Source organism: Mytilus edulis, chromosome 11, assembly GCF_963676685.1.
Source record: "Mytilus edulis chromosome 11, xbMytEdul2.2, whole genome shotgun sequence".
NCBI classification, from domain to species: Eukaryota; Metazoa; Mollusca; class Bivalvia; order Mytilida; family Mytilidae; genus Mytilus; species Mytilus edulis.
The window spans coordinates 21,927,159-21,953,001 of NC_092354.1; the positions used below are offsets into that span (position 1 = coordinate 21,927,159).

The 25,843-nt window shown below is 32.0% G+C and overlaps 1 protein-coding gene across 2 annotated transcripts in view; it reads right to left on the reverse strand.

Annotated features, from left to right (window-relative positions):
• Nucleotides 1–617: 617 nt before the first annotated feature.
• The window catches only part of LOC139494683 (centrosomal protein of 78 kDa-like), a 70,708-nt gene continuing 45,482 nt past the window's right edge, over nucleotides 618–25,843 (reverse strand). Inside the window, exons 7-16 of one of the 2 annotated variants that reach the window (XR_011657115.1) lie at nucleotides 21,389–21,563; nucleotides 18,892–19,005; nucleotides 11,314–11,378; nucleotides 9,631–9,744; nucleotides 8,598–8,740; nucleotides 7,071–7,266; nucleotides 5,856–5,933; nucleotides 4,212–4,363; nucleotides 1,060–3,505; nucleotides 618–989 (exon numbers count right to left, since the gene is read on the reverse strand). Coding sequence is in view for 1 of the 2 variants with exons in the window: in XM_071282854.1 (XP_071138955.1) it covers nucleotides 2,587–3,505; nucleotides 4,212–4,363; nucleotides 5,856–5,933; nucleotides 7,071–7,266; nucleotides 8,598–8,740; nucleotides 9,631–9,744; nucleotides 11,314–11,378; nucleotides 18,892–19,005; nucleotides 21,389–21,563 (1,956 nt within the window). In the remaining variant the exon portion in view is untranslated. Of the gene's footprint in view, nucleotides 3,506–4,211; nucleotides 4,364–5,855; nucleotides 5,934–7,070; nucleotides 7,267–8,597; nucleotides 8,741–9,630; nucleotides 9,745–11,313; nucleotides 11,379–18,891; nucleotides 19,006–21,388; nucleotides 21,564–25,843 lie in introns of both variants that reach the window. The other variant, XM_071282854.1, reaches the window with a different exon arrangement.

Below are 25,843 nucleotides of genomic sequence, written 5' to 3' on the forward strand. Positions count from 1 at the left end.
CCAAAAAAATGAGGTCAAGGTTGGATGACACCTTCCAGTTTGACATGTACACCCTACAATCATTCAATTCACCATATATAGCAGACCTAGTAATCACATAATCACCATTTTTTTGCCAATATAATCACATAATCATTAAATATTTGCTTATCTTTAGTAATCAAATAATCATAAACTAAAAATACAGTCCTAGGTAATCAAATAATCATGAAATATTTGGCTTAATAATCAAATAATCATTAAAAAAACGGCCAAGTAATCACATAATCAAAAACCCCATGAGGGCCCTCATCCCTACAATGTATGTCAAGTTTTTTGCAACAGAAGTCGCATGTTTGAATCTATCTAACCCAGCTCATTTAATACCAAACACAAAAATTTATAGTGAAATATAAGACCTACAAAGTAATACAAAGGGCCTTAACTCACCTTTTCATCAGAATCTAAAGAACTATGGGTTATTTCATTGTTCGTACACCAAAATGAAAATAAAGTTACACCATTGGATGGATTTCTATTGTAGAAGATTTTAAACCAATCACGTTTTGGTGTACACTTTTAAAAAATATTACCCAGAATGCATAAGATTTTGAAACAAATCAAACTCTAAGATGTGCTAATGTTTCCATATTTATTACTAAATAAATAATCATATAAAAAAGCATTCTACCAAATGTAGATACACAATGTAAGCTCCTATGACAGCTCAAAACACAAAAACTTTCTAAGACTATATCCATTTGAAATAAGTTTACAAGCAGCCTCTTTTTTCCTTACTTTTATACACAATTAATGTACAAAAAATATAAAGACTGAGATTATTTGGTCCTTTAAATGCACAAAAAAAGAAAATATCATACGATACAATAAAAGATAATATTTTGAAAGTGAAGTCAGGTTTTTTCGAAAAATTTAATTTGTCCTTACTTCATGTAAAATGAAATTCTTGTTAAATTGAATTTAATTTGAAATTCATAAAAACAATTTGGCTGTGTAGTAACAAATGATTAAACAACAGAGTTAACTACCATGAATTCCCTAAAAATAGACCCCTGACACAAATATTGATACCAAAGAAGTAAATGATACAAGTGTTAGGATTAGAAGTCAGGATACAACAATACTAACATATTGTGAATAAAAAGGTCCTGAATTACATATAGTGGTTTAAGTCAGACAAAAGTTGGGTCAAGGAGACAAAATTATACATAGAAACTAAAACTAACATGCCAGGTAAAATCTAACTTTAGACAGTTCTTAATGTTAAAAATAATACAAAGACTAGAAGGTCTATCACAGAAAATCAATACAAGTATAGATCGTTTGCTGAAAAAGTAAAAACAGAGTTGAAAGCCGTTTCTATTCATCCCTTGAATGGTATAAAAATTCCTGAATATCATCAAAATTAACACATTGGAATATTTGGAAATGCAATGCATGAATTCATATCTAGAGGTCTTGAAACATCTTTTTTAATATGAATACAAATGGCAATTGTTTGAAAACTTTCATAACTTTCCTTCATTGAGCCATGACATTTTTGTCCCACTAGGGGAACAGTAGAAATCTCTAAAACTGTAAATGCAGGAAGCAAACACTGTCTTCAGCAAACTCTCTATTCACCCGAAGTATTATAAATTAAATAACTTGCAGAAGATAGTCTGCTTCTATGAAGTAAGAAAAACTACAGTAATGTATAAGTGTACTAATAACACTTGTGTCTTTATATATGTTAGTGTAAGCGATCAACACAAACAAATTTGTGTGTTAATGTATGCTGACACTTAACAAATTAATGTGTGTTACGTAAGCTACTGACACTAACAAATTTTTGTGTCAGTGTATTTTAGTGCTACTAACAATGATCCAAAGAAATATAATCTATGAAAATCATATTAATATTTGAACTGAAATTTAAGAAAAAAAATTTTGAAAGGTAAACCATCTTCCTTCATAAAAAAACATGTTTGACAACATAAAAATTGAATCTGTCAGATGTTGCATCATGTTTTAATGAACTGCAAAATAACATGAACTTCATTTAAAAAAAAATCAAGTCAAATGAAGCTTGTGTGACTTAAAAATGCCTTAAAACAGTGATACAAGTTGTATTTTCAATGAGGGTCAGAACAGGTATATTAATTTTGTTTTAACTGCAACAATTTGTTCAATGATTAGAAAATGGTTAGAGATTGCATTAGTTCTAAGTGGGTATAAAAATATCAAAATGTCATTATTTAGATAATCATACAACTCAATTAATTCATTAATAAATTAGGTAATTAATTCATATAACAGAATTCAATGAAAAAATAAATAAAATAAGGCTACATCAATTTTTTTTCAAAATAAAAATATATTCTTTTCAAACCAATATCTGAAACATTTTCCTAAAATAAACATTACGAACAATTTTTTTTCTACAATTGACCTAAATTTTGTACCGTTTTCCTACTGACATTTGTGAAACATTTGCTTTTATTAATCTGTAACTTCTATTTCTGTAATGACACTAAAAAATTATTCTTCAAAAACAGGAAAGATCAGTATCAGTGTTCTTGTGAACAGGAAGTGAATACTAACTCCTTAAAAATCTTCTTCACTTTCAATAACTTCAGCGGGTGGTGAAGGCGAGTTTCCAAATCCTAAATCTAGGTCACCTTCTAACACGATCCGCTCTCCTCGTTCACTAACGTATGATTGCTCGAAACTGTCCATGCTATAGTTATAATCACTCATGCGTGACCGAGATTCTCTTTCACTCATGTCTTTTTTAGAAGCGATCATGGGTTCAACTTTTCCAACTTTGATGCCACCCAACTTCTTATCATCCGACTCACTAATTTTTCTTGGTCGTGGTTGAGGAGTAGGTCTTTCATCCTCAGACATATCTTTATAAAAACTATCACGTAACGACCGGTCTTCCTCAGAGTTTTGAGACCGGCTCATCGGCAGCTGTGAAGTCAGTTCACTCAAGTCCATCATGATATTTTCTTTTTCGGTCTCCCTTTCGTCATCCATCACACTTGCTGGTTTTATTTGTGATTTTGTGCCGGATTTATCTCCCTTCCCATCCGGTCTATCATTTGAATTAACGCTCACATTAGAATTAAATGCTCCACTGGTCTCACGTAAAATGCGTTCATACAAATCATCAGTTTTTTTAACGGATGGTCTTTCGAAACTTTCATCCCCATAGCCACTTTGCATGGCAGGGTCTCTAAAACTTTCAATAAGTTTGGCAGTGAATTTATCTGGCTTTTCTAATGAACTTCCAAATCCCCCTAACTGACCCTCACCTACTGGTTTACTAGATGAAATGTCACCATAGTAGGCATTCAGCCGTGATGTAGGTTTGAGAGGTTTAGGGGCCACTTTAGGGGGACTAGATGAAATGAATGATGATCTGAAGCTGGAGTTTCCATTTAAAGCTGTAGATGACATGTGTCTACCGAAAGGTGTGTCCTTCTTATCTAATCCTGCCATTGTTATCAGCTGACCTAATCTATAATGTAAACAAAATTCATTATTATTTTTATATGACAAGATGGATCTTTCTTTTGAAATAAAACAAGATTGCTACCAGGAGTGAAATATCCCCTTCACTGTATAAATGAGGAATTATTTAAAGTAGTGTGCCAAAATGGGTCATTTTGGATGCAAGTCAAAATATGGTCAAAGTCCCTTTATTTCGATAAAAATTGTCAAATCAATCTGATGAAATAATAGAGTAAAGAAAATATGACGACTAATAATCCTATCAAGTTTGAATACTTTATTATAAAAGATCTCTGAGTATTGATGTGTTCAACACAGACAGACTGAGATCATTACCATATCCCTTGTGGCACGATAGATGGGATATATTGAAAGTGACAGCATCATTTATTTTAAATCAAGGTAAAATGTTGGTGTTGCAAGGTTTTTTAATTTAGACATTTCTATGCTTGTAATCCTAAAATTAAATTCTAGTCTTTTTCATAGTTAGATAGAAAGCTTGTTGTTATAATTGAAGAGTGAAGGGTACATAATGCAAGATATCGATCCATTAGCAATATCATTCTTCACAATAAACTTTTGAATCTACAATTCAGAGCTGAATTTCACAAAAATTTTCATTAGATTCTTTTGACCTCAAGATGATTTTTTTAGACCCAGGCTGATTGGCTTGAGGTTGATTGTGAATACTGTCATACTATAAAATACTTTACCCTGATTCTCTTAGCAAGTCTAAGAATTGATGGAACTGTTTAAACGATGCTTCAATCTCTTCCAGGACACTGTCATCGTCAAGACAACCACCTCCTTTATCATGTTTCAGTCGGAAACATTCATCCTTTAATTTCTTGTTATCTAAGGTTAGCTACAATGGTAGGAAAATTGAAATAAAAATATCAGGTACTGTTGATTCCTCAAAATGAATTCCATGAATTGGCCGTTTCAGAATCTAAAGGACTATGGGTAATTTCATTGTCCGTACCCCAAAATGAAAATAACGCCACGACATTGGTTGAATTTCCATTGTTTTTGGACATTTTTAACCAATCACGACGTTTTGGTGTACACTTTTGAAAATATTACCCAGAATGCATTAGATTCTGAAACGGCGAATTGTAATATACATGATGACACACGTTTCCACAATAAAGTGCACAAGTAAATTAAAGAAAAACTTGATAGTAATCATGTTTTTCATGATCATAGTAAATAAATGTAATTGTATATATTGAATGCCTCTTTTAGTAATTTCATAGGGTTGTAAAAACCTTGTTCCGTGCTTCTTACAAAATGTACTTCAGTTGGTCAACCCTTTCACACCCCAATGAATTTACAAAAAAGAAGCATTCATTTCTTAAATAAAATTTACCACACAACCAGATTCTAAATATATACATGATGAAGACATGATCTTTCAATCAGTCTAATTGAGGTCTGGAGCTGGCATGCCAGTAACTGCTAGTCGTTCTTTGTGAATTTATTTATCATTGTCATTGTGTTTAGTTTCTTCTGTTACCTATTCTAACATTGGACTCAGACTTCTTTTAAAGTGAACTTTACTATGCGTATTGCTGTATTTGTTGATTCTACATTGGCGAAAAGAATAGAGACATATTTAATGTTTTAAAATGGTTGAAAGCAGAACTTTTAGAGCTTTCAAAGTTCAAATTAACAGCAAAGAAAAAGAGGATGAAGACCTTGAATTTAAGTTACCACCATAAAGATTAAAGGAAAAAATGTCTAAATTTTTGCGCCTCTCGCAAGTCAGGAACCTTTCTGGAAATTGATATTCTTTGATAGCCTTGTATAATCTTTTTTATTTTGGTATGTTTTGGACTTTAGTGTGACGTCTGTTTTTTCTGAACTAGTACTTATTTTTGTTGATGGATTAGCTGAACCCCCACCTGAAGGTGCAATTTATCACTGTGTTGAAGAACGATTGGTGGCATTGGGCTGTTTTTATACGACCACAAAAATTGAAAAACAGCTTGAATGTTGTGTCCATACTTGCCCCAACCGTTCAGGGTTCAACCTCTACGGTCGTATAAAGCTGCGCCCTGCGGAGCATCTGGTTTGCTCTGTTGTCGTCTTTATGTCACATTCCCTGTTTCCAGTTCAATGTATTTTACTCTTTCAATGCATTGAGTGAGAAATTGTTTAACAGTTAAATTTCCCATTAAATTGTGAAGCTTGTTAAATGTTTTATTTATTTTTTTAATTTGACTGTTTACAAGTATAGAATATTTTATTTCACAAATTAGTGACTGGTTCTTTTTTTCAAATGAATAGGCAAGCATACAACAAGACCATGTAGGCAGTTATCTACAATGGAAAATAACAAAACAATATAAAATTACCTCAACAATTCTTTTATCAGCTCTTGATCTAGCCACTTGTTCTTGGTGCATTCTTCTCTTTGTCTGAATTAGCTCAACCTTTAAGCAAATAGTAATGAGCTGTGTCTTAGAAATCGACCTTATGCAAATAAATATCTATACATCTGTTTACCTATTTTGGATTGATTAAATCTATACAGAAAGTAAATAAATGTTTGAAAATTGACTTGTCAAAAAAGAACACTACAAAACAAACCAAAAATTAATCTTTTATTTTGTATTTGAATACTCTAAAATTAATTTAAGACATATATATGTACATGTATACAACCCCTAACGGGAAGGATTGTGCCTGATGTTCATATGATGAAATCATAATCTTTCAGTCAGTTTAATTGAAGTCTGGAGCTGGCATGTCAGTTAACTGCTAGTAGTCTGTTGTTATTTATGTATTATTGTCATTTTGTTTATTTTCTTTGGTTACATCTTCTGACATCAGACTCGGACTTCTCTTGAACTGAATTTTAATGTGCGTATTGTTATGCGTTTACTTTTCTACATTGGGTAGAGGTATAGGGGGAGGGTTGAGATCTCACAAACATGTTTAACCCCGCGGGCATTTTTGCGCCTGTCCCAAGTCAGGAGCCTCTGGCCTTTGTTAGTCTTGTATTATTTTAATTTTAGTTTCTTTTGTACAATTTGGAAATTGGTATGGCGTTCATTATCACTGAACGCCTATATATATTTGTTTAGGGGCCAGGTGAAGGACGCCTCCGGGTGCGGGAATTTCTCGCTACATTGAAGACCTGTTGGTGACCTTCTGCTGTTGTTTTTTTTTTATGGTCGGGTTGTTGTCTCTTTGGCACATTCCCCATTTCCATTCTCAATTTTATTTGCATTAGTTCAATTTCTATACCAAGCAGCTCATATGTTAATGTCTTAATATTATAAATTACAGCTGTGGAGAATTGCTAAAAACTCTTGAGGGCTTGTGCAAATCATCTTGATGATTCCCTGTGCTATCCCTAGCTAGGAAAAAAGAAAAATAAGACTGTAAAATTCAATGTACCAGAGGGGCTTTTCTGGATAAACCTTCATCAGAAAGGCTCAAAGCAGAACATTTGAAAGCCAAGGATGTATAAGAACCTGTAAATCATGGAAATTCTTGAAGTCTTTAAAAAAAAAATTTATTATGCTTTCTGAATTTATACAGCAGTGACCTCATTTGTTACTTACCCTCAAATCCTTGATATTGTTAACCTCAGTAATTAGGGCACTGTCATCTAATTTCAGTTTTTCCAGTTCTCTAAGCGTATCTTCATCATTCTCCTTAGTGATGATAATAGATGACTGATCTTGTGTAGACAGGTTTAATTCTTCACTGTTTTCATACAGATTTGATATCCCTGGTACATGTTCAGGGGGGAAACCTCTGTAACATATAATTTTAAAATTTTAAAATATTAACTACTGTGGCTATAGGATGTACTTTGTAAATACAGCTGTTTCTCAAAACACCCCTCTTTTGCCATCTCACAGAGACATAACTTGGGAATGTTACCAGTAAATAAACATGTGCATATTGTCTACATTGAAATCTGTGGTAACCGTTCATTCGAGGTAGGGGTAGTTAAGAAAATTAGTGTTAGTTTAAACTATGAGAAGTTCAGGGCATATAAACGTTGAAAATATGCCGCACAGCCCTATATTTTGACCTTTGAAAAAAATTGTGGTGCATAAGAACTTTCTATTCTAGGATAAGATTCTTTTTAAAACTTCATAGTAAAAGTGGTACAGTTTTAGCCGTAAAAGGAGTTCCTATGGGAAATTGCATTGTCAATATTTACAGAAATGCAACCTTTATAGTTAATTGAGGGATATCAATTTTCATGGATTTTTTAAGATAAAGGTGAAAAGGGAATTCAAATGTTCAACCATATTCAAATGTTTTTAAAGACTTGTACGCAGACTTTGTCAAAACATGAAATCAAATAACCATGAAAATAGTCTTTCCTCCTTAATAGTCAATCCATGAATAATGAATTCACTGTAATCAATAATTAACTGCAATAATAAAGTGAAGGTTGATTAAAACCTCTGTTACAGCTAATTTCCTACTGCATGTAGAGTAAAACTTTGGTTGGCTTGCTTGCTTTGTTTGTATAAACATTTACTCAAGCTTTGTAATTAAGATTGACATCTTCAAACAATATATATAGGCATAATTAAACCTGTATATATTATATTTAAATTTGCTTGGACGTTACAATGTATACCAATTACAATTGTACAATATACAAACAAAGCAAGCAAGCTAACCAAAGTCTTACTCGACATGCAGTAGAAAATTAGCTGTAATAGTTTCACAAAAATAACAGTTGAAGATCTGACAATTTAATAAGAAACATAATTATGATGGCAAGAAATGACCAAAAAAATGTGACGTGTTTAGCTGGAATTATTTTTAACAGAGGCACTTATGAACTCACTGTTTATAAATGTGTTTTTCAAGTTATTTGGTTTTCTAGATTTTTTTTTTTTATTAAACTTTTATCTTTTAAAATAATTTTTTTTAGTTCACAAAACAAAGTTCTTGTCTTCATGAATATATTATTAACTGTTGATCCCAAAATAGATGACTTTGGACATTAAGTATTCACATTTTTTATTAATGTAAGTAGCGTGAATAAATCTCTTGCGAATATTAATTGGTTTACTGAGTGTTTAATAAACCAAGCACCTGATCTTTTATCACCAACTTACCTAAATCTGTTGGCCCTTGCAGCTGTTCTCCAAGGACGTCCAGGACCAGACTTAATTTCCTCTGAGCTGATGGGATTCATTTTTCTTGCTACGTTCACATTGCCTGTAGACTTCGTTCTCCGTCTACTCGTATTTGCTGAAACCTGAAAATTAAATAATTGTATGTTAATTTTTTCGTCATTGTTCTTACAGCTGCTTTGTGTGTCAACCTTGTAAATTTTAAAAAGAAACCTGAATTGAGTAAAAGATACCAGAATTTAATTCTCTTTAACATTTTTTAGTCTCTATTCAAAGATATATTCAGCTTTTTCTTCTTTTTTGTCATTTACAATTACTTTTATTCTAAGTCTAATTTGTCTCTAGACACTGTTCTCAATGGATATATAAAATGTATTTTTTCGTATAGATAATTGCAGATTTTTTATTGCTTCTTTTATATTTTGTTCAAACTTTTATAGAATTAAAAGACACATATGTATTGTTGAAGGCTAATCTTTGCCCTCATAATGTCATTTGGTAATTTTAGTTGTTGGGTTGTTGTCACATTGACATATACCTTAAGTCTTCTTCTATTCCTATCAATACAATTACTTTTTAATTACCAACTTAATATCTCAATCCTTCATTTTGAGGTTATTATTGGTTCTCATAGATCATATTTCAAGACTTCACTCATTTTATCCTCTAAAATGTAATTTTTTCATCAAACTATAATTGAATATTGACATCCTAATTTTGTTGGCTTCTTTTTTTAACTACGCATCTTAAATAATACTGTAAACTAGATTGTTTTTTGTGCATACTTAAATTCATGCTTAACCCTTTTTAACCAAGTTCTTGGCGATTTAATTTCACTATTTTCAAATTTACTTGATGTTTTAAAATAGGGAAAGATCAATGTTAAACATATATGCAAGGATTAGTATTTGTGTTATATTTCATCTCACGAAAATCATGAAAAATTAAATTTTCAGGAAAATTAATTGATTTACAGTATAAACCTTTACTCTATACCAGTTCATTGTTTTTTTACCTTTATTGTGGTTTTTCTACCAAAACTTGAATTTAATGTCTTTGTCCTCCTTTTCTTTGCTGATAATTTAGACCTTGAAGGGTCTAAAGGCTCTTCTGCTTTTAACCATTTATACTGGAAATAAACAAAGATATATGATTAATTGCTAAAAATTATCTGATTGGCTGCATCCTTGTTTTTCAGAGGCAGTCGAAAGTTCCAAATAATACTGTGGATTCATTTTTTTTGTGGGTATCAATTTTCATGGATTGACATTTTTTTTTGGTGGTTCTGCTAAATCTCTGTTTACAAAGCATATATATATATATATATAAAGAAAATTTACAATTTGTTGAAAATTTAAATTTGTGATTAACCTGTAACCACTAAATCCATGAAGATTTGTATCCAATGAGTATAAATTAATCCACAGGATTCTGAATTCATGAACTATTAGAAACAACCCACTGATAATAATGATTGGTTCAAAATTTAAATATGAAATATTTACCACTGTATATGCTGCAATACAATAAATTGTGGTTTTAAAGTCTGTATTTTCATGGTATGAGACAGTAAGAACTTTTTGACAGGACCTCATTTCTTAGATTCATAATTTGTTCCAACCAAATAAAAAAAATAGTCAAGTATTTATAATTTAGTCATGTGACCGTGACGTCATCAACGTTTTTTCATGATTTTCTACGGTTTAAATTGGAATTTAGAATTAAATTATAAGAAATGACTGTAATATTTTTTCTGTCTATTCGAAATAACATTAAAAATGTGGTGCATACTGTTAAATAACCCGCTATTCAGTGTGCACTAAATTTTTTATGTTATTTCTTCATAGACAGAAAAAATATAACAGTCATTCCTTAATTATAATATACACTTGGTGATTCTTATATTAAAGTACTTAATGATCTTTGCAGACTTAAATATTATTATCAACAACTTTGGAAGTCTATAAGGTCTTAAAGCATCTCATTTTTTTTTCTGAAGCTAGGGGCAAATAAATAAATATACAAGCCAGACACTAGGATAATTACAAATTTGTCTGCTCAATTTGAGATATTAGTATAGAATTAATCCATCAGATACATTTCACATATGTTGGAAAAAATATTCGTAAATACTATTACAGTGTTGATTGAATCAAAAATCTATTTCAACTGTTTTTACAATATGTTTCGTCTGATTCTCTATTTGTATCCTAGCCACCTCAAGGGAGATAACTCAGATAATTTAAATAATTAAGGAATGACTCTAATATTTTTTCCGTCTTTGAAGAAATAACATAAAAAACATGTGGTGCACACTTTATAACCTGCCTAGCAGGTTATTATTAAGTGTGCACCACATTTTTAATGTTATTTTGAATAGACAGAAAAAAGTAGACAGACTGACCCTGTTGTCAATAAAAACAAAATTTTGCAACAGAATGCCAGTCATGAGGCACTGAGATTGTATTTAGACACTTCAAAATGAATGCCTAACATGAACCAGAAGTCCCAAGGTGGCTATCAAAATTATTTATTGAACAGGACCCTATGTATTTACTATGTTTTTCTATGCGTTCCAATGGGGCAAATAATTGGGTCCCCATTCCATATAACTCAGATGATTAAGATAATGGGGATAACTCAGATAATTAAGACATGGGAGATAACTCAGAAAATCAAGACAAGGGAGATAACTAACCTCAGTATCTTGACCATTACTGTTGATCATTAACTGTTCCATGATTGCATGTACAACTTCTCTATCTGAAATTATAAGATGATAAAAAATAATTCATAATATTTACTGTCATTTTAAAGTGAAATATATTCTGACCACCATCTCTAAACTCAGATAGTATTAAAAAAGAAAATAGAATACTTGCATACAAACAAGTTGCACAAATTGTCTGCCTTCTCACATCCCCTACTTGTAATTTGAACAACTTTAATATTTCTCTCTAGATTTTTCATACATTAAACATTGGTTCCAATTTTCTCTGCAAAACTATATAAACAAGAGTGCACACACTGAAATGTCTCGCCTTCTTTACTAATCATTGATATTATGTTGATAGTCCTAAGGATAAAGCTTTATTACAACGGTCACATAAACTTAACATTGACCAAGATAGCTAAACAAAGTCCAATGAACCATGAAAATGAGGTCAAGGTCAGATGAACCATGCCAGGCAGACATGTACAGCTAACAAAGCTTCCATACAACAAATATAGTTGACCTATTACTTATAGTTTAAGAAAAATAGACCAAAACACAAAAACTTTACACTGTGCAATGAACCGTGCAATTGAGGTCATGGTCAAATAAAACCTGCGGGACTGACATATAGATCATAATATATTTCCATACACCAAATATAGTTGACCTTTGGCATATAATATTAGATAAAAAGACCAAAACTTAAAAACTTAACTTTGACCACTGAACCATGAAAATGAGGTCAAGGTCAGATGACATCTGCCCGCTAGACATGTACACCTTACAATCATTCCATACAACAAATATAGTAGACCTTTATTGCATAAAGTATGAGAAAAACAGATGAAAACACCAAAACTTTACTATAACCATTGAACCATGCAAATGAGGTCAAAGTCAGATGACACCTGTCAGTTGGACATGTACACCTTCCAGTCCTTCCATACACCAAATATACTAGCCCTATTGCTTATAGCATCTGAGATATGGACTTGACCACCAAAACTTAACCTTGTTCACTGATCCATGAAATGAGGTCGAGGTCAAGTGAAAACTGTCTGAAGGGCATGAGGACCTTGCAAGGTACACACATACCAAATATAGTTATCCTATTACCAGTACTTATAATAAGAGAGAATTCAACATTACAAAAATTCTGAACTTTTTTTTCAAGTGGTCACTGAACCATGAAAATGAGGTCAAGGACATTGGACATGTGACTGACGGAAACTTCGTAACATGAGGCATCTATATACAAAGTAGGAGGCATCCAGGTCTTTCACCTTCTAAAATATAAACCTTTTAAGAAGTTAGCTAACGGCGCTGCCGCCGCTCACTATCCCTATGTCAACAAAAGTTGCAGGCTCGACAAAAATAACAAGGTATTTATAAGATTTTTTTAAAATGCTTATTAAACTAAATGTAATAAAATAATGAAAAGAAAAGTAAGGGTTAGTGGGCAAATTTTCATAATGGATCAACATGTATAAAACCAGTGGATTCAAAGATGAAAATCCTTAATCTGTTTTTATTGTGTGCATATATTATTGAGCAAAGGACAAATATGTTTGACCAATTATTTCAATTTCAGAAAATAATGCATTCAAATATGGAAATGAAAGTGCAATTTTCCAAAATTATAAAAACATCAAAATGAAGTCTTAATTTTTAAAATTTGAAAATAGGAAGAAGGTAGGATATCTAACATTACAATTCAAGATGAAGTAATTTAATCAAGCAGTTCTGAAGAAAACTGATATTGAAATATAGAAATTGCAGTATTGAAGATCCACTCCTGGAAAGGAGGTGTAATTTCTACTATCAATCATTAATTCAATTCTAAAATATAGGAATCCTACATACAACCACAGGGTCAACCTTAAGATAAATGTTAGCTAAATTGGCAATAAATAATTTATGATTAAGGCACATCAATTTAGCAGAATGCAAACCATTTTGGATAAACAAACTAGTCAAAAAAGACAAATGAGGGATTAATCCTTTAAGAGTTTAATTTGATTGATTGGTCTTTAACCTCTTTTTCAACACTATTGCACAATTTTGTGGCAGTCAGTTTTAATTGGTGTAGGATCTTATGTCATTTGGACTATATAAAGAGAGATAACTCAATATTATGTTTGAACACTAACTGGTTTCCTGTTGAAGTTATCCTCTTCCTGTTAATGGTGAATTGTGTAACATGTGCTAATAGTTATTAAAGTATTAAAACTTATTGATGTCCTTCTGAGTGCATTAACAAATGGTAGCAGAGCGTGGTTCCGATCCACGGACCTCTGGGTTATGGGCCCAGCACGCTTCCACTGCGCTGGAGAACCAGACCTTCAGGTTTTCAGTAGGCAAACAATTAAGATAAGAGTCAAACTCACAACCTCGTTGTTGACTAGCTAGTGATAGTCAGTAGTTTGACTACTATGACCACTCGGCCACTGAGGCCCCACTTTTAAAAATGTATCTAGTGAATTTCCCATACAGTAAAACCAATTCTAACTGAATCTTACATGAACCCAAAACCTAACTAAACATATCATGTTCATATATATAAGTTCAGTCATATCAAATCTTATGTGTTGTGAACCTAATTTTAACCAAAACAAGAGGCTGTCACAACGACAGCAAACAGGATTTATAAACATTTATTTGTGTCCTGGCAATATCACAAGAACCATAACTGATGAACGGTGAAAGTGAAAATCGTCAATATCAAATTTGACCTCCATTTTGTCATCAGTATCAACATATTAATATTTGAAAGAGCTTAGGTTGAATGTATCATGAGTAAATGCAACAACATGAATGGAAACACCATTTTTTTATCTTTCAAGAACCATAACTCCTGAACGGTAAAAGTTAAAATCGACATTATTGAACTCGACCTCCATTTTATCATTAGTAACAACATATTAAAATTTGAAAAGCTTTGGATGAATGGTTCATGAGTAAATGCAAGGACAACATTTGGCCTGCCCACCATACATCCCCAAATCAATAACAGACATTTTTGTCACAAAAATCCGGTTAAAAATATGATGTCAGGAAGAGGTTCGGTTCAAACAGGTTTCACTGTATTTGTTGAAAAAAACTGCATGCAATGCAAACACAGGAAAACTAAACATTAAGCGTAAGATCTAAAAATTTGCAATTCATAAGTTAAATTATCAATTATCAAGACTAAAACCGTATCAAATCTTTTTTCAGAGAACAACCTCAGGCTCATTTTTAATGAGATATCAAAATTTTAAATGGTATTTTTATACTTTGTGTGTCTATTAATCGATATCAAAGGCGTACCGATTTAAAAGCCTTATATATTCGTAGAGTTTGAAATAAAATTAAATACTTTCTCAACCAAACTATATTCTATACAAGGTTATGTGGACGGAAACTTTGTCAACACAGAGCAATCAATGGTTGTCAAATATCATGCTCTTTAATTTAATTGAAATGGGAGAAGCACTATACACCTAGTTCACATTGACTTTCAAACAGTTGATTTGGGTTATAACATGAAACTTAATTCAAATGATGAGAACCTCTCCATCTATAATCAAATGAGTTGTTTTTAAAGGGAGATAATTCATATTTATTTTGATGTGGTGATGTTGTTTTTTTTATCAGTTATTAGGGTGATAATTTTTCTGTCAACAATTCAAATCTTTATTGCCATAAAACAACATATTTATAGTTTGACACAACATAACAAAATGAAAATAAAAAATAACAAGAAGATGATTAATATACACAATAAAAGTAAATATTTTAAGATTCCCCTATCCTCAGTTTAATAGACTGTTTAAAAAAGGATCCTAGCTTATTTACCTGAATGTGTGAAATTGGGTTGAGTATATATGTTATTTTATCTATGTCATTTAAATTTATAAAGTGGATATTCTCATTTATCAAAAAATCAAAATAAACTTTTCTATTATTATGTTGAGTATGATAACATGAAATTTATTGACTATACTGATGGTATTCATTTGAACTCCTATGCAGTTAGTCATTTAGTAAGGTGTGTGAAAAAAGTTTTTAATCCAAAATTAGGTATAAATGAGCCAATTCTGTAGATTGTGAAAATTTTGTTAAGTTTTTATACCAACTTTTATAATAAAGAATCATTAGCGAGGGGCAAAAAAGGGGGGTATCTGCAGGGAAGAATGCGAAATAAAATTGCTATTTCACGATGAACAAACAATTAAAAATGACTTGCACGTTGATCTTTTTACCGATTTCACGAAACACGGTGAATAACGAACCTTTTTCACGGCTGCATGTGAAATAAAAATGGCAAAACACGTTGCACGAAAATAACCCTTTACCACCCTCATTAGCCATCTACATGCAAACAGTTTTTCTGAAGAAAACAACTTTATATAACAAACTTTCATAGATATGTTCTAAGCTTCTAAGTAACACTGACAATTTTACTTATATTTCATATGAGTGCTTCAAAAGCATTGATGAACCTATCACTTTTCAAAAGCCGATTTAAATTTAATTTAAGTTCCAAATGAGAAGTTTTACCTCCTCATGCAAAAATCTGAAAATAATTGATGACTGTTAATAGCTACACAGATTTTTTAAAAATATAATTATGTTCTTTAAGTTAACTTTGATCTACCACCTTAAATCTTTTTGAAAGAATTTTGATGCTCAATTGTGACTAGTTGTAAAAATATCAGACACTTAACCTATCAGCGTGCTTTCATTTCATTTGAAATCAGAGAAACAATTCAATAGTCATGTCAAAATATTTAAAATAAATGTCTTCCAGCGAATGCTTAATATTCCGATTGGATTTCAAGTCTTCAATTCAAGCTGTGAAATTGTAGAAATTGAGGGAAATTAGAACTCTTGTGAAGTTCTATACCATAGTAATGGGTTTTCCAATAAAAAGCAGTAAAAGTCAAGGGCTTAAAGGAATTCTATATGATTGTGATGGTATTTTGAAGGCAAGATAAAAACTATTGTAGTTTTCAAATAAAATGTTTTAAGTCTGAGTGCTTTTTTTTGGGATACAATACTTTGATATATAAAAGAACTTTTATTGAGCCATCACATACCATAAAGCAGATAATTTAATAAATTTCACGATTTTCATTAAATTGGGTATACGAAATATTTTGGTGGATTTAACACTTTTGTCAATACCTTTGCATGTGCCATTATAAATTTACTGAATTTATTTTGGCGATTTTGTTCTATGCGTGAAAATAACACCCTATATGGTATACACTAAACCACCCACATAGAAGGAAAAGTTTTGAAATGATCTGATGGCTTTATTTTTTTTCTATGACCTTAAACCTAGCTAGTTACTCAAAATTAAACAAGAACTATCATTTTTTATGTTCAGTGGATCATGAGATTCAGGTCACAACTCTAATTTGGCATTGTTCATATCACTGGGACCATTTGTACTAAGTTTCAAGTTGATTGGACTTCAACTTCATCAAGATTATCTTGACCAAAAAACTTCAACCTGAAGCAAGACAGATGGACAGATGAACAGACCCAAAAAAGTTATGCCCCTAAAAGTACTTTTATGGATATTTGATTTTGTAATTCTAACATTGCCATAAATGTGTTTAGCTAGCTACGAAACCAGGTTCATCCCACCTTTGTTTTTTTTTAAATGTCCTGTACCAAAGCAGGAAAATGGCTATTGATACAGAATTACAGAAATTTCACTTTTTAATGAACACATAAATTTGTGGTTAACCTATATTCACAAAAACCAACAAGATAAAGCACACGACCAATAAAGGAAATTCCAATTTATCTAGTATTAAAAGATGAATACTTCTACAAAACTGGACAACTTCACACTTTTATCAGATTCCATTTCATTATTCCAAGTGAGAAAACCTGAAGAAAACAATATGTTAATCCTATCCAATAAACCATGGCTCAAATTCTTAAATTGACAGTCTCAAAATGTAACAGTTTTTCATTCAGCTGTATATATAATATAGATGACTTCCCTTTCCAATGAATAAATGAAATACACATACAATGGTTCAATATGCAACACACTTAAACAAACAGAAGATGACAAACCTATTAATTATCACATAAAATAATGTTCATTTTGCCAAAAACTTTGATGTTTTGAGATGGTCCCCAATGTATAACAATACATCATTCCGTCACAGCAACAAGATTTAATAAACTCCCAATATGCAATATATCAGGGATGGAGATAGCTATAAAAATTAAGTGAATTTTGAGTATTATTATTTTCCTACTACATTTTATAGTCTCTGACTATCCTAACCTGTCACAGTTTCATTATATAAGATAAATTCGTGAGAAAAAAATGAATTTAGAGTATTTAAATTTTGGTACTAGATTTAATAGTCTATGATTGTATCATTGTTACATCATAAGATGTCAAAACTTCATTATATACGATAAATGTCCATTATATATGATAAATGTCCATTATATACGATAAATGTCCATTATATATGATAAATGTCCAAGAATAAAATGATTTGAAGTGTTTCGATTCTTATCCCAGTGAATCAAATAAATCATTTCCACTGTTATGCAGCAATAAATAACAAAACAAGATGTACTGCTCCTACTATTAGATTTTCATGTTAAGGTGGTACCTAACACAACAGGGAGATAACTCTCTAAAGTCAGCTGAACGTTTTAATTACGTTGTGTAGTAAAAGGAATATTAAGCTTCTCAATGATCAAAATTGGTGTTTGTCAAATTGCTATATAACCAGTGTATTTTTTCTGACAAAACGGTTGGTTCAAAATTTTTTAAATTTTTATATTTTTATTAAAGTCTCATAGTAAATACTTTGACAACATTTTATGAAAATTAAACAAACCAAATTAATTTTAGTGAAAGTGTTGGGTACCACCTTAAGTGAACTGCAAAACCTGCATTGACATGCTTATTTAACGGCTCTCCTCATGATGAACATATTTACTAACAGGATACTTGATTTAGTGTTTTCCACAAATTCTGTAAATTATCATATACGAAATTTGTATTTTGCTTAACGAGGATGGTAAAGGGTTATTTTCGTGCAATGTGTTTTGCCATTTTTATTTCACGTGCATTCGTGAAAAAGGTTCGTTATTCACCGTGTTTTGTGAAATCGGTAAATAGATCGTTCATCGTGAAATGGCAACTTTTTTCGCGTTCTTCTGTAAAGATATTCTCCTTTATGCTCCTCTTTAATTGGCTCAGCTTTATCCACATATTCAACAAATTATTTCCATACAGTTAAGGTGGTACCAAACACTTTCACTAAAATTAATTTGGCTCGTTTAATTTTCATAAAATTTTGTCAAAGTATTAACTTTAAGACTTTAACAAAAATATAAAGATTTCAAAAATTTTGAACCAACCGTTTTGTCAGAAAAAATACACTGGTTATATAGCAGTTTGACAAACACCAATTTTGATCATTGAGAAGCTTAATATTTCCTTTACAACACAACGTTATTAAAACGTTTAGCTGACTTTACAGAGTTATCTCCCTTAAATGAATCCACAGAATAAGAAATATGTAATACCTATCAATGGATTCCGTCTAACATCTAAGACGACTACCGTTGTGTTGTATTTCAATACGTCCAGCAAAGACTTTGCCCCTGTTGTAGATATACCACATCCTTGCATGTCTAATGCTACAAAAGTAATGATTTTGAAGTAAGATTAATTTCCTCTAGTATGAAACCAAGACATACACATTTCATGTCATACCCCTTTTAGATGTTCTATTTTGTATTGTTTGTCAAATTGTGTGTCGGCATCTTGTATCGTTCTTTATTGTATGGTTTTGCTCATTGCATAAGACCTGTAATTGTTCTCATCAGTTTATGCTGGTGAATGTTTCATCCCCGAGGGTATCACCAGCCCAGTAGTCAACAGTTCCGTGTTGACATGAATATCAATAATGTGGTCATTTTTATAAATTTCCTGTTACAAAACTGTGAATTTTTGGAAAAACTAAGATTTTCTTATCCAAGGCATAGATTACCTTAGCATTATTTGGCACAACTTTTTGGAATTTTGGATCCTAATGCTCTTCAACTTTGTACTTGTTTGGCTTTATAAATATTTTGATATGAGCGTCACTGATGAGTCTTGTGTAGACGAAATGCGCGTCTGGCATACCAAATTATAATCCTGGTACCTTTGATAACTATCCTTCGGTCTTTTGGGATTGTTGTCTCATTGGTAATCATACCACATCTACTCATCTTTATGTCCCTGATGGTATCACCAGCTCAGTTGACATGATCAATATCAATTATATGGTAATTTTTATAAATTTTCTGTTTGCAAAAGTATGAATTATTTGAAATAGCAAGTATTTTCTTATACTAGGCATAGATTACCTTAGCTGTATTTGGCACAACTTTTTGGAATTTTGGGTTCTCAATGCTCTTTAACTTTGTTATTGATCTGCTTTCTAACTATTTTGATCTGAGCGTCACTGATGAGTCTTATGTAGACGAAATGTACGGCTGGCATATCAAATTATAAGCCTGGTACCTTGAATAACTAATTACTGTGAAAGTACTTTTATTCGTGGGGTACCAATTTTCATGGTTTTCGTGGATGACTTTATCCACGAATTTAAGTTTCCAACGAAATAAAAGAACCATTGTCCAAATCAAGACATGGAAAGATCCCCATGTAGGTTTGACTACTGATATGATCTAGAGAATATTTTGAATTAGGCCAAATCTGAGAATACTTTAATAGCAGAAACAGAAGTACATCTGCATGCAGGATTATACCAATTTAATCTTTAATAACCTAAACTGTACAACATTTAATCTTTTATTTTTCATAAACGATAAAAGTCAGGTATCCGGTCTTGATATGCTAGTATGATAAAGTGTTCATTTTATCCTCATAGTTCTCGTACATATGGGTAATAATAATTTCATGCTGAGTTTGATTTTGATAAGAATTATTTGACAATTCAAGATATGTTTATAGCATTTGTTCATGTAACTGTTTTCATTAGGTGACATGTTTATGGCCTAATTAATACCTTTGATAGTCTTTAATCTGTTGATCACTTTATCATGGGTTAATTAGTATTGTCACTACGATTTACACGGGTCAATGTTTCCTTCAATCCAGACTATTTGTAAACTTCGTTCCTAAATGCTTTAATTTTTCAATTTTTTTTTTTAGGAAAACTAAAATCCACTAATTTAAAAACCCACGAACATGTTAATATTGCTCAAACCACGAAAATTGATACTAACAAATTAAAGTACTTTCACAGTATACTATCCTGAAAACTTTCCTTATTAGATGTACAGTGAAACCTGTTTAAACCGAAACTCTTCGGGACTTGAGATTTTGTTCGGTTTTGGCCGATGTTCGGTTTTATCAGGTTTACAACGCATACAATTTGATATGACGGTGCTTAAGAACGTGTTTGGTTTATACAGGTTTTCGGTTTATGGAGGATTAGGTTTAGCCAGGTTTCACTGTATTACCTTTCAGCCAGTGATCATCTTTAAAAGCCTCAGATATTATAATATATTATTATGATGTATTTTGTCACCTGCCTGGAATTATTATTATTTTTATTGTATTTGATTGGCAAACACGGAATTACCCTTGTCCGCCCCCGGAATCTGATCCGGTATAATAATTGTCTTCATTTCCAGTTTCGGCATACATTGTTTTTCAATGTTGTTTTTGTCAGTCAGTTACGATTTTACTCGGATTTACACATTACTTGTCGGCTATTTTGGGTATAAAGCTAACGGTTGAACAAAATGAACATCGCTGTCATGAATAATATTAAAAGATGAAAATAAATTTTTAAAATCGTTTATTTGAAAATTTTATAAAAATAGTCAGCATGGTTAAATTTTTATTTTCTTTTAAATCGAAGGTCCGTCGGGCGTAGCTAGTAACCAAAATGAAAGTCTGCTTGCAAAAGTGGAAGGTCTCGGACCTCCGACCACTGCTAATTTGAACCCCTGAAGATTAAAGTACTTTCACAGTATACTATCCTGACCTTATTAGATGTATTACCTTTCAGCCAGAGATCATCCTTTAGAGCTTCAGCCAGGTATGTTGCTCCCTGATCCCCTAGCATGGGATTATTATTTATTGTTATGCGTCTGATTCCTGACATCCTGTCCAGGTCTGGTCTTCTGTATCTAAGACTGTCCCTCCAGGCTTCATTGTGCCTTTTCATTGCTTGGTGCTAAAAAAGTAACAGAAGATTCTTGGTAACAAATATGATCTTGTGTAAAAAAAAACCCAGAAGAAACCAGGATACACTTGTCAGGCAAAATTGATAAAAAAAGTTCAAAACCTATTATTAAACAAGAATATGTCCATAGTACAGATGCCCCACTCACACTATTATTTTCTATGTTCATTGGGCAGTTAAATTTGAGTCAAACTCTAATTTGGCATTATAATAAGAAATAGCATAGCATAGGAAACATGTGTACTAAGTTCCAAGTTGATTGGACTTCAACTTCATTAACCAGATGCTCCGCAGGGCGTAGCTTTATACGACCGCAGAGGTTGAACCCTGAACGGTTGGGGCAAGTATGGACACAACATTCAAGCTGGATTCAGCTCTAAATTTGGATTGTGATTAAATAGTTGACACAGCATAGGTTTCTGACACAGAATGAATGTGTTCTAATGAACTTAAAAATTTTGTTTTCTCTTAGAGCAATTCACTATGCTGTTGAATATTAATCCTCTCAAAACAAGAATGTGTCCTCAGTACACGAATGCCCCACTCACACTATCATTTTCCATGTTCAGTGGACCGTGAAATTGGGGTAAAAACTCTAATTTGGCATTAAAATTAGAAAGATCATATCATAGGGGACATGTGTACTAAATTTGAAGTCGATTGGACTTAAACTTCATCAAAAACTACCTTGACCAAAAACTTTGACCTGAAGCGGGACAGACGGACGGACGGACGAACAAACGGACGGACGGACGGACGCACAGACCAGAAAACATAATGCCCCTCTACTATCGTAGGTGGGGCATAAAAATGTTTGAAGAAATTTTATTTTTTATTTATGAAATTTCAAATGAGAAAAATTGAACCCAATTTTTTTAATCACATCCCCCTTTCCCTTATTCCAAAACTAATCTCAATTAAAATTTCTAATGGAGTTTGCAACAATAACTGCTCATTTAAATACATCATAAAATATTAAGATGTAAAAAAAACTGCTTGTTATCACTGAATGTTATTTATTATAATTTATCAGAACTTGGTAGTAAAAAGTGAATATACATTGTATATTGTATATAACAAAGATTTAAGTTGATTCTGGACAAAGAAAGATAACTCCAATTAAAAAAAAAATCTTGCTATTGCACAATATTTTGCAATTAGATATTTCTTGCTTACTATTCTGGACAAAGAAAGATAACTCTAATTAAAAAAAAATTTGCTATTTCACAATATTGTGCAATTAGATATTTCTTGCCATTGCGCAATACTGTGCAATTGAAAAGACTTGCTATTGCACAATACTTAATATAATAATTTTAGATCCTGATTTGGACCAACTTGAAAACTGGGCCCATAATAAAAAATCTAAGTACATTTTTGGATTCAGCATATCAAAGAACCCCAAGATTTCAATTTTTGTTGAAATCAGACTAAGTTTAATTTTGGACCCTTTGGACCTTAATGTAGACCAATTTGAAAACGGGACCAAAAGTTAAGAATCTACATACACAGTCATGACAGTTAGATTCAGCATATCAAAGAACCCCAATTATTCAATTTTGATGAAATCAAACAAAGTTTAATTTTGGACCCTTTGGGCCCCTTATTCTGTTGGGACCAAAACTCCCAAAATCAATACCAACCTTCCTTTTATGGTCATAAACCTTGTGTTTAAATTTCATAGATTTCTATTTACTTATACTAACGTTATGGTGCGAAAACCAAGAAAAATGCTTATTTGGGTCCCTTTTTGGCCCCTAATTCCTAAACTGTTGGGACCTAAACTCCCAAAATCAATACCAACCTTCCTTTTGTAGTCATTAACATTGTGTTTAAATTTCATTGATTTCTATTTACTTAAACTAAAGTTATTGTGCGAAAACCAAGAATAATGCTTATTTGGGCCCTTTTTTGGCCCCTAATTCCTAAACTGTTGAAACCTAAACTCCCAAAATCAATCCCAACCGTTCTTTTGTGGTCATAAACCTTGTGTCAAAATTTCATAGATTTCTATTAACTTTAACTAAAGTTATAGTGCGAAAACCAAGAAAATGCTTATTTGGGCCCTTTTTGGCCCCTAATTCCTAAAATGTTGGGACCAAAACTCCCAAAATCAATACCAACCTTCCTTTTGTGGTCATAAACCTTGTGTTAAAATTTCATAGATTTCCATTCACTTTTACTAAAGTTAGAGTGCGAAAAGTAAAAGTATTCGGACGCCGGACGACGACGACGACGACGACGACGCCGACGCCAACGTGATAGCAATATACGACGAAAAATTTTTCAAATTTTGCGGTCGTATAAAAACTACCTTGACCAAAATCTTTAACCTGAAGTGGGACAGACTGACGAATTGACAGACGCACAGACCAAAAAAAACATAATGCCCCAGCGCACAAAGAACATAGGAAGGCAAAATTTATAGAATAGTTTAAAACTTAATATGTAAAAAATGCTTAATCTGGCAAAGGGTGATTACACCTTAGAGTATAAAAATCTTAATGTGTCTTAGAAAATATTGTATCTTTCAGACTTCTTTATGCCCTTCATTGGTTTGTGCTGATACATAATTGGCCGTTTCAGAATCTAATGCATCCTGGGTAATATTTTCAAAAGCGTACACCAAAGCGTTTTGATTGGTTTAAAACGTTATCAACAATGGAAATTTAACCAATGACGTGACGTTATTTTTACTTTGGGGTACGAACAATGAAATTACCCATGATGCTTTAGATTCTGAAACGGCCAATTGGATAAACATTTAGTGGTAGTCTTTGCCAAATCATATTGTTCTTTTGATGTTGGTCTTTCACAGTTTCTGTTAACTGTATTCACAATTTTTTTTAGACTTTGGGCAGACATTATATCCCTTCATTGCTGATAAATATATAATTGAATTAACTTGTCAGTGGTTGTCTATAGCAAATCATATTGCACTTTTGATGTTGATTGATTGATTGATTGATTGAAAGTCACTTTCTGTACTTTTAGCTATTTGTCAGTTTATGTTGGTTGATAAAGCCAGAGTGTCTAGAGACCACCTCTAACCATCAGTAGAAAAACTACCAAATCCTAGTCAATTAAGATAAGAGTCAATCACATAAGCCGCATGTGGGATTAGAACTCACAACCCCATGCAGTGTTATTATGCTAGTGATACAGTAGTTTGACTTCTGAAGGCCACCCAAGTCCATTGTGCTTTTGATGTAGGTCTTTCACAGTTTCTGTTTAATGCATGAAAACATTTTGTAGACTGTGGCCCTTTCAGACCTTAGATTTTTAATGTATTCCATAATACACACACTCTTTCAACTAAAATGTTTACAAAAAAAAAGAAACCAAACCTGATCATTTTAGGCAAATCAAGCTGATTTTTGAGGATACTGTAAAAACAAATTCACAGGATACAAATAAAAATGTAGTCTGCTTGATTAGATGTCTCCTGCCAGAAGGCAATGTATTGACAATTCACATCTCTAAATTACTACTATAAATTAGCTAGAGATCCGTTAATATCGTCCTTTTTAACTATAGTTTTCATGATTTAGCACAACAGAAAAAAAATAATTATTGGAAGCCTAATTACTTTGTTTTTATACATCATAATTAATGTCAAAATAACAAACTTGTGATTTATTAATCAATTTACAATTTATATGCCCATACCTCATAGAAAATAGAAGTACACTGCACTGACTGCAGATATTAGGCCTCTTACCTCATAGAAAATAGAAGTACACTGCAAATATTAGGGTGGATTCAATTTATTAAACTTTTACAGTCAACAGTATTATGATATCTATATATTATGTACATTTGAGTGGACACGAGTGAGTTGGCAATATGTGCCACATGTGGAGCAGGATCTGCTTACCCTTCCAGAGCACCTGAGATCACCCCTAGTTTTTGGTGGGGTTCGTGTTTTTTTTTTTTTTTTTTTTAGTTTTCTATGTTGTGTCATGTGTACTATTGTTTGTCTGTTTGTCTTTTTCATTTTTAGCCATGGCGTTGTCAGTTTATTTTAGATTTCTGAGTTTGACTGTCCCTTTGGTATCTTTTGTCACTCTTTGGCAAAGATTGGCAGATGTGGGTTACCTAATATTGGCAAGGGTGGTTTTCCTAAGGTTGATATATGGAAATAACTTCACAAAATCAACATTAGTTATTTAGGCAGTTTCTATCACTGAAATACTTTCTAACTAAAATGGCACAAACAGCACTACTATAACTGCAATAGATGTGCATTACAACAATTAATGTGGCTTCAG